At 30.8% G+C, this 10,555-nt stretch overlaps 1 protein-coding gene across 1 annotated transcript; it reads left to right on the forward strand.

The window, feature by feature from the left end:
* Positions 1-1,405: 1,405 nt before the first annotated feature.
* On the forward strand, positions 1,406-7,954 carry LOC105325096 (L-proline trans-4-hydroxylase). Its single transcript, XM_066076584.1, has 9 exons — positions 1,406-1,542; positions 3,434-3,500; positions 3,584-3,665; positions 3,774-3,884; positions 4,026-4,120; positions 4,255-4,345; positions 4,454-4,583; positions 5,024-5,175; positions 6,991-7,954. Exons 1-9 carry the CDS (start codon positions 1,536-1,538, stop codon positions 7,087-7,089), a joined length of 834 nt encoding a protein of 277 aa, XP_065932656.1. The 5' UTR covers positions 1,406-1,535; the 3' UTR covers positions 7,090-7,954.
* The last annotated feature ends 2,601 nt before the right edge of the window (positions 7,955-10,555 follow it).

Genomic DNA, 10,555 nt, shown 5'->3' on the forward strand with positions numbered 1-10,555 from the left:
ATTGTTAAAGGTTATATGAAATAATTTTTTTTGATATTTTAGATATGATATTGTATTATGATACTGTAATGTAAAGTATTGTATATTATGATAAATATTGTTAAATATGATATTGTATTACAATTTATTATTTTATCACATGATACTGTTATATATGATATTGAAATATATAATATTGTATCGTATGATACGATATTGTATATTATGTAATATTGTATCATACGATATTGTATAATATGATATTGGTTTCTATAATATAGTATTATATCACATTAAATTGTAAAATATGATATTGTAATATTATATATTATTGTATCATATGATACAAATATGTATAATATAATATTGTATTATATTATATTTTACTATATCACATGATATTGTATCATTTGATATGACACAATGTAGTATCAAATTATATGATACAATATATCATATTATGTATCAAATGCAATACAGTATCATACAATACAATATCATATTAGATTATACAATATCATGTTACAATATAATTATGTATTATGTAATACGATATTGTATCATATAATACTTTATTGTATCATATATTATGATATTGTATTATGTGATCAAATACAATTATGTATAACACAATCCAATGTCATATCATATGTTACAATATCATATCTCATCATTGTTTATTACAGTATTTTATTGTTATATATGATATATATTGTAAGTATCATAGGATGCAATATTGCATTTTATATTATTGTATTGATAAACATTGTATCTTAAAATATCGTATGAAATGAACAATTTTTTAACAGATGATATACGATATTGTGTCAAAACAGTATCTATGAATATCCAAAATGATAAAGTATGATTTCTATATAATATGATAACGGTGGTCTCATAAAGGTGATACCTCATAAGGGTGATGCCTAGTCTCTGTGAGCTTTGTAATCAGTGATTACCTATGTTTGAGAGAAGGAATATTTATATTGGCGGTTTTTAGTCGTCCACTCTGAGTATTTGTACTCAGTTTCATATGCAAAGGAAAATTCACTAAGGTCAAGAGAAAAAAGGTTGCGCTGTTTGCTTTTGTCTGGGTTTTTTAATAAAGCAGTTTAATTATTTTTCTCGTAAAAAGGTCCACGAACTAAAATTTCCAATCAGTCAAATCAGCAGGTCAAGCGAAACTTTATAAATTAGTATTTAAAACAGTAATGTCATATCTTTCGACCTGTTTATGTTCCTTACAAAAACATTTTGAAAAAATACCTAATTCGTCATTTCCGGGTCATTTCTTCATCCTTTTTTACAAAGCCGCATATTTTATGCCAAAATGTCATCTGTACACGTTTGATATTCGTGGAGATAAGACCAAGACCCGATCTGCCTACTACATGTAAGTATAAAATCATATAAAAAACTTTAGCCTACATAATTTCATTTGTTTTCTGGTTTGTGTAAACATGTAGATAAAAATTTATCAGAAAGTACATACTAAAGTAATCACTGTGTTGGTCCTTACAAAAGCCTAAAATCACACGGCTGACCACAGCAGCAACATGTCAGGTGAGAATTATAATTAAAGAAAGATTGTTTTAAATTTCTTGTATATATTTTATTTTGCGCTTCGAGTTATCATGTGTCAATCCATAATTTGTGTAAAATTTTATTTCATAGTTTCCTATTTTGCTCAACTGTTCATCCCTTGACTAGGGATTTAAACAAAATAAAAAATAATTCAGTCAAGGTCATTTACTTACAAATATTTCAGTTCATCATGTAAAATAATAAATCTTAGCTATTATGTTACTGCATTTTTCGAAGGGCTGATCTTAATCTACAATAATTTAGGAAAAAACAAAACAATATAATGTTTCTGTATGGTATTTTTCGATATTTAGCTTGACAGGTTTAAAAAAAATAAATTGTCAACTTATTTTTGCCTGTTGATCTTTTCCGAAGCTTTCATTATCTTGCAGATGAAATTTCCACACTATTATTATTATTCCTTATCAAATTTCATTCGTTCTAAATAATGGTCCCTATATATACTCGTACTGACCTAGTTATTATCGGCTAAGGCAGGTTGGATATTTAAAATATGGCTTATCCGTATTTTGCCTTTTCGAATAAGGAAAAGTTTTAGTCAAAACGAATTTTGTGTGTCTATTAATTTACATCTTTAATTTTCAACGGTCAAGGAAATTAAATAATAAGTGAGGACAAACAGAGAAAAAATCCACAAAATTGATTAGTTTGGTACTTTCGAAGCTGTTGAAACGTATCTTTATCTGTTGTAAATGTGTTCAGTACAGTACCTGAGAAATATGATTAATGCAGTTATATATAACATTATATTATGAACTTATAATATACGTATTGCTTATGATGCAATTTAATACAGGCAGATCGTTGCATCGGTTTGTACTACTTAAAAAAGTTAATTGCTCTTTTATTTAGTCTATCGAAATTAATCCCCGTACCAGAAGCAAGGTCTATTTTTCAAATAGATACATGTTCTTATATCAATCATGCAATTTTAAACTTCTGCACTTGTACTTCGTTTTCAAACTTCTACTCCATTCTCCAAAACTTCAGTCATACTAAATGTTGCACATAAATAAAGGTTAAATTTGCAAACAAACACTATGTACTTTTAAAATCTTTGATCATGAAGTTTTTATTCACAAAACTTTAATTTATAATCTACAAGCCTGAGCAAATAAGGACCAGTAGTTACTGTATGACCCGTGGCCTATTCTAAAATCATAATAATGCTAAAAAATCATTTACCTTTTCAAGCATTTTAAATCTACGGCCCAGATTCGTCATTTCAGCATGTCAAGACTACACCAACCCCTCATTAACAAGTTTTGTGAAGATTGAACCAGTAATATGTTTATTACATGACTCTTCAAAACCTTTTACATGCTCCAAAGACTTAAACGTCTGTCATAATATAAATTTACGGCCAAGATGTAGTATCCAAGATTTTAAAGTGCTTAATTCCAACCAGAATCATTACCAAGAATTTTTTGTGAAGATATGACCAGTAGAAACTTAGATATGGGATATGCATTTAAAAACACTTGAAAACAATCAGTTACAGATGCCGAGGGTGTAGCAATATGCTTTCTCCAACTTTGTCCAGGTGGGCTAAACTGAGCTTAAAGTATGAAAAATGGTCAGTTACTGTTATTTTTGCACGCCCAAGGCCCGGTAGTAGGTTATTAAATTTTAAATTTCAAACCAAATTGTCTTTATTAGTAAGAGAGGCTCCGTAAGTCCAGAACCTTGAATATCTTTTATTCTCATACAATGATTCCATAATTCAAACGTAAATTTATGGGTGAAGTTTTGTTTTTGTTTTTGTTTGTTTGTTTTTTTTGTTTTTTTACATAAAATTGAATTTCTAAAACATAAACATTTTCCTTCACGTGCTATTTTTTTTTCTTAGGCAACAATTTTGAGATAACAGAGGAAAGACTAAAAGAGTATACAGACAATGGATTTATCATCGTTAAGTAAGTTCCACTAAATGTTAAAGTAAATGTTTATTAAAGCCTAACGCAACAATTTGGTAAGTTTCAGCTCATTGCCTTTTCAGAAAGCTCTTTGATGAAGAGGAAGTTCGTAAATTTAAGAGGTGTTTTGAGGATACTGAAGAAGTTGAACGAAACAAAATAAGAGTATGTGTTAACGTGTAGGGCCAATTTATACCAGAATTAAACTTTATCAAATTGAACTTAAAACTTGAAAATTGACTTTGTTTAAAAAAGTTTACAATTTGGAAATAGGTGGATGACAGTTTGGGAAGAGAGGTAGATTTGACAGTTTGGAATCACCCAGGAAATGACGTAACAGGAATGGCAGCTAGGTCCGAGAAAATTATCAATGCTGCAGAAAAGGTAGGATTCATTAAAAAGTGAGAAATCTTAATGAAAGCAAATCCTTTATCTTTAGAGCAGAAGTAAAAATTGAAATAAACCCCGAAGTTATTATTATTATTATTTTTACATCGGATTGATTATAAAAATTAACAACATAAGCTGCTTGGAGGAAAAGAGGTGTATCACTATCATGGAAAGTTGATTCAGAAGAATGCAAAGTCTGGTGGAACTTTCCTTTGGCACCAAGACTATGGGTAACAATTTCAAGATTCCTATAATTGCAATGATATACATTTTTATACCAGTAACTCATAAGTTGGAGAATCTACTTCATTGTTCAAACATTTTCTTTAAGCTTAAAATTAATGCACCTTAACGCGACTTTTAGATATTGGTATAAAAATGGCTGCCTCTTTCCAGAAATGCTTACGTATTTTGTTGCTTTAGACAAATGTGATAAAAGCAACGGGTGCTTAAAGGTAGGAATATGAAATACAAGTAATGAATAAACAACCGGCAATTTTCTCATATTTTATGTAAACATGTAGAAGTATCAGAGCCCTTAAGGATATATTAATTTATTAAAGGTTTTGAAAGGCTCCAACAAATGTGGTCGCATTGAGCATAGCATGGTGGCTGGACAAACAGCAGCCGACATAGACAGAGTGAGAGAGCTTAAAAAGAAACTCGAGCTGGTACATGTGGAGCTGGAGCCAGGTATTTTTAATTTTATTGTACATATACAACTCTTGACTCTATTGAAATTCTCAAAATCGTATCCACAATTTGAAATTTAAAAACATTTAGACTTGATTGTTCTTTTATTTGCCAATGCAACGTATCAATTGAAACTTATGACTTTTATCTCACTTATAACGCTTACATGTACTTTATGTCATATATATTTTAATAAATGCAAATTTTGAACCTTAATTGACTGGGATACTGCAGTTGATTGGTAAATCTACTGAGAATTAATTACATGCTTGCGAGAACTTTAAGCTTGAAATCTTCACTATACGGGCGCTTAATTGAAAAAAAAGTTTGACGTATACATATACATTGAATGAATGGGTTCTAGAATAAATAAATTGTCGTCAATTTATTGCACCTTGTTGCTTGCTCAAGTTAATCAAACTGAGTTTTGATCTATTCAGGGGATGCCCTCATTTTTAGCTGCAATCTGCTTCACTGCAGCGGACCAAACAACTCCGACAGGCGGCGCTGGGCTTACCTTATGTGTTACAACACACGTCACAATAACCCAGTCAAAGTTCATCACCACCCGTGTTATACCCCGATAAATAAGGTAGAGAGCCGTTGCATTTCCGCCTACGTAAAGTGTTCGTTTTTATAATTCAGGGTATACACGGATATGACTTATATCCAGAGAAATCGTTCAACTTTATTTGGTACCTACAAAATCTATGTACTGTAGATCTTACTAGTAAGACACAATAAGTCTGAGTATAAATATCTCACATATGAATTCCTATACCTTTTTGAATCTCTTTTCAAACCGTTTCATCTAGCAGTGTTTAGTGCAGTACGAAATAATTTATATTTAAGTACTTTTACATTATCATGAAAAATGCAAATACTCTTAAACCGCAAGACAGAATTTCTTTGTAGCTAGAAGAGAAAATAATGATTTATGGGAAGGTAACTTTGATAGTGATTCTATAACTTATATTAGAGTTATGTCTCTTATAAAAGATTATTTGTAGAATACTATTGAAACAATGCAAATCCTGATTCGAACTTTGAAATTCTTCAATCAATGTGTAGATATGCGGTAAATTTGAAGTTATGTCACATTTATTTTAATTATTTCTTGTGTATAATTTATACACAGGATTAAAAATGTAAAGCGATGCAAAATCTTCTGTAGGTTATCAAACAACTTACGTTAATATGTTATATATTCACTGTCACGCATTAGACATTTTCCGATTAAATACTGTGTTTTCTCATGAACCTTGCATTTTAGCACACTCAGATAGCCTGATATTAATTATAAAAATGCAACTGGGACATAATTTTAAAGGCACTGGTTATTATAATAGTTACAGAGTTTACTTAAGAAGATCAATTTGAGTATCTTTTTGGCGTTAAAACTACAATAGCAAAACTCATTATTTTTTAACCATACGTTATTTACACCAACTCTTATATATTTACGAAGTTTCAAGAAAATCTTCTATCTAGCCTTTCTAAGGGCCATCTTAAAATACAGGTATATTAACTACAGGAATATAATAGGAAAATGTAGAATTTCGCACTTCGAAACAGATTACAAAATACTGCAATAGCGATTTTCCTCATCCATTAATATATGATTAGTAATATCATTTTCTAATCTTTATGTTAAAAACAATTACTAAATCCTACCTTCTGGATTTTAGTGGGAGTCATCTCAAAATGGCCCAAATATTGCTCTGTATTTGAAGTATTACAAATGTAGATTGGTATAATGGGGTCATTAAAAGGTTAAGACAAAATTATCCTATTATTCTGTTTGTAACATTTCAAAAGGAAACATTTTTTACTTTTTTGTTCAATGTTATTTCTTAAAACATACTCCTGCAAAGCTTCACTCTGTCATAGAAGCACAATGTCATCTACCGAACAACGGAACAATGGTTTTAATAATGTTCCTTTAAAATTAAAATCTAAATATTTTTATCTGTATATTGTTTATTGTTATTAATTAAATGAATGTTATATAATTTTTTTTATAAAAGGTATCAATGCGCTGTTTTTACTAGAATGTGCAAAAACATGCACAATGAAAACTAAAGTCGACTTAGTGAAATTTTAATGTGTTAAAAATATAATTAAATATTTAAGAACATAGCTTGCTATTGTTACTCAGAAGATAAGACGACCGTCAGGCCTTTTTTCATATTTTAAAGAACATAAATTAAAGTCAATTCAGGTCTTGGTAATTGCTAAACAAATTGAAAGAGATTATTTTCAAGGCATGTGTCTGTTTTAATTATGTGATAAAAGTCTGAGCAGCATGATTTAAATTTTGTTAAATCCTAGTCTAAATTAAATAAAATGATATATGTTATTAACGACTTTAAAAAAAGTTTGATCATTATTTAATTTAATTTAACAGGTTCCTAATACCGCCATCAAAGAGTGCGAGAACTACACGGACTTCACGGGAAAGCAATTCATGGATCCAAAAGAAAACTCTACTATAATAGTCAAATAAACCAGAAATTCTTTGGAGGACAATGCTCAGAAGACAGCAATTATAACGCTTTTATTACACCTTGTTTTACTAGGAAAATTACAAAGGAAACACTAGGGACATGGATAATCTGTATTTTATATTAAATTAGCCATTAGCTTGCCTATATAGCTTCTTATCTGTCACTGAGTGTACTTGTATTCTAAAATTAAGAAAATGTATTTAATAAAGTGAAATCAACCTTGCGATATTGCAAGTTTGTTAAAAGAGCATTTTCTATAACAAAATTTGGATAATCTGTTTCCTGAAATGTCCTCGCATCTCGTGTTTGAAAATTATAAAAGCTTATTTTTATTTTTTTTAAGTTCACCCTTCTGAATTGTATACGACCAAAATTGAACAATATACAATTCGTTTTCATTTTGCATTTGTATAGTGGATTATCATAGATCTCCTATGGCTTAAATTCTCTTAAACTTCAACAAGTGCTGAAACCTATCGATCTTGAGAAAGAACCTAATTTTTAGTCAATTTTACCCACCAAGCTAGACCTATTATATATAGGGCTATTCACAAATCTAAAGCATTTATTTACGTCTTCGCGCTGCTATATATACATGTACAGTATGTGATTACTTGAGTTACGTCACACCCTGTTGTGTCATCGGATATTGTATCATATCTCGATACCGTGTTTCTCAGTAATATATTTTTTTTATTAATGTGTTGTTATGATTCAAAGGTTATTAAATCTAATAGTATTATTGAAAACGAAATAAGAATCTTTATAAAATATGTTTTACTGTTTACCAAATTAAACTATGTTATCTAATATTGCGAGGATTGCAAGGACCAAAGTAATTTATGTGTACCAAAATAATTGATGCCTGCAATATTCAAAGGATATGATTCATGAAAAATATATTTGCCATATGATGTAATTCAAAGTTGTTTATTGCAAAAATAAATAAATGATTCTCGAATACTTTGGAACGTCGATATAAACATTGAACAAACATCAATTTAGATTTCAAAATAGCTACTTTTCAATTTGAATTATTTATCAATGAACAGTCCTGTATATAAAAATCAATTGTCAAAAGAGGCAAGTCATTTTTATCATCAGGGTAAAATATAATCAATGAGAAAATCTATATAAGATTAGAAATGGGAAATAAAACTAGCACTTATATGAATATCTTACTACGAACAATGTGTCTCTTATGTTTGTCGATCAAGATTACCTTCTGGTGGTCTATAACAGCGGACCTGTATAGGTAGCTAGTTGTCTATCAACAATGAGAGAGAGAGAGAGAGAGAGAGAGAGAGAGAGAGAGAAAGAAAGAGAGAACTCACCGCATTTTGAATCATAAAAGGGAATATTCGTGTTGGCGGTTTTTGGATGTCAAATCTGAGTATTTGTATTCAGTCTCACATGCAAATCAAAATTCACTTACTAGGTCTTTCTTCAAGAGTATTCATAGTTGTTAAGTATCGTAAATAAAAAAAACTTTCAAAAAAATCAACATACATACTTAATATATCAGATGAACAGACAAAGATGGCTAGTGCTTGATGCATTTCTATTGTTAAATTATTTTCCAGTGTTTGTCGTCTTATAGTTTGATAATGTTAACGATGATACCAGGAAAATTTACGATTTGGTTTCTTTATAATGATGCATCTTCTCTGATGAATCATATACTCTGTTTAATGTGTGTTCTGTGTGTTTATTAAATAACGTTCAAAGGTTACCAATTCAAAAATTTCTTTTAAGCAACACTGGCGTCGGAAGCAAATTAAAAGTGGGGGGGTGGGGCTAGAGTTATCCTAAAAAATTTTCAGGAAAAAAAAACCTAATTCCCAAAATCATGGAAATCCTAATCCGTGGGGGTGGGGGGGGGGGGGGGGTATACCTATATTTCCAAAAAAAATCTTACGTACCAAAAATTGTTTTCCCCAAAATCATGAAATTCCTAATCCGGGGGGGGGGGGGGAGTATGCCTATGTGCCTATGACTCCAACTTCTCAATCTTTCAAGGTAAATTTAGGAACAGTTATCTTTGCTGCGAGAAGTTATCTTTGCTCCCCCCCCCCCCCCCCCCCCACGGTTCCGACGCCTATGAGCAAACAATTGTTTTCCGCGTACCTTTGGATATATATTTTAGGGCATTCGATAGGGTTTGGAGCTTTTTCATTAATTCTTAAATTTAACGTAATAGCATCACAGTTCTTGTGTAAGAAATATGAACGTTGTGGCAAAATAAGTAACGGACGAAAGCTGACATGGTTAGTAAAAATACAAAACTTTGATTACCCTGATCGTCAACTTATTCAGTACTAGTGCGCAATGATTGGAGAGAAAATATAAAGATGTCGGTTTTACAAAAATAATATCGGATATAAACAAGACAACGGCCAATATAATAACTGCTAATGGATCATCCATACTTGATATTACTACATATTACGTGATGTAACATATAAAAGTAATGAAAGGTGATGAAAAAAGATATTAAGATAATTTTGATTGTAACTTGCAATGTATTTTTGCATCATTCGCTGTTGCTGAACGCTCAAGTGAGCTTTTCTTATCAAAGTTTGTCCGTTGTCTGTCGTCAATGGCGTTGTCGCTGTTGTACACTTTTCACATTTTCATCTTCGTCTCAAGAACCACTGGGCTGATTTCAACCAAACTTGGCACAAAGCATCACTGGGTGATGGGCATCGAAGATTGTTCACATGAAAGGCGACACTGTCTTTAAAGGCGAAATAATTTAGAATTATTAAAAATTTTATTGGTATGTTTTAAAAATCTATTTAAAAACTATTTTGTCAGGAAAGCTAACTTGTATGGAAGCATCTTCCGGTAGTGTAGATTCAAGTTTGTTAAAATCACGGTCCCCAAGGACAGGATGGGACCACAATTGGAGGATGAAGTTTTACATGGGAATATATAGAGAAAATCTTTAAAAATCTTCTTAAAAACTATTTGGCCAAGAAAGCTTAAACTTTTGTGGAACCATTCTAAGGTATTGAAGATTCAATTTTGTTTAGATAATAGTCCCCTGGGGTAGGAAGGGACCACAATGGTGGATGAGGTTTTACAAAGGAATATATAGAGAAAATCTTTGAAAATCTTTTTCTCAAACACTATTAGGCCAAAAATGTTTCAGAGGACGCATCCTCAGATAGCATAGATTGAAGCTTAGTAAAATCGTGGTCCCCGGGGATAGGGCGGGGCCACAATAAGGGGGTCGAATTTTTACATGCGAATATATATAGAAAGTCTTTAAAAATCTTCTTTTAAAAAACCATTTGGCCAGAAAATCTACAATTTGTGTAGAAGCATTTTCAGATAGTGTAGATTCAAGTTTGTTCAAATCATGACCCTGGGGTATGATTGGGCCACATTGGGGGTGGGGGTCAGATTTTTACATAGAAAGATATAAAGATAAATTATTTACAATTCATCTGGAAAAAATTC

The sequence above is a fragment of the Magallana gigas genome, chromosome 2 (assembly GCF_963853765.1).
Source record: "Magallana gigas chromosome 2, xbMagGiga1.1, whole genome shotgun sequence".
NCBI classification, from domain to species: domain Eukaryota; kingdom Metazoa; phylum Mollusca; class Bivalvia; order Ostreida; family Ostreidae; genus Magallana; species Magallana gigas.

What these genes read in the sequence shown, in the direction of transcription:
- LOC105325096 (XM_066076584.1), top strand. An exon ending in AAAGCAACGGGTGCTTAAAG is followed by an intron (nt 4,346 to 4,453) that starts GTAGGAATATGA and finishes AATTTATTAAAG; the next exon opens with GTTTTGAAAGGCTCCAACAA. An exon ending in ACATGTGGAGCTGGAGCCAG is followed by an intron (nt 4,584 to 5,023) that starts GTATTTTTAATT and finishes TGATCTATTCAG; the next exon opens with GGGATGCCCTCATTTTTAGC.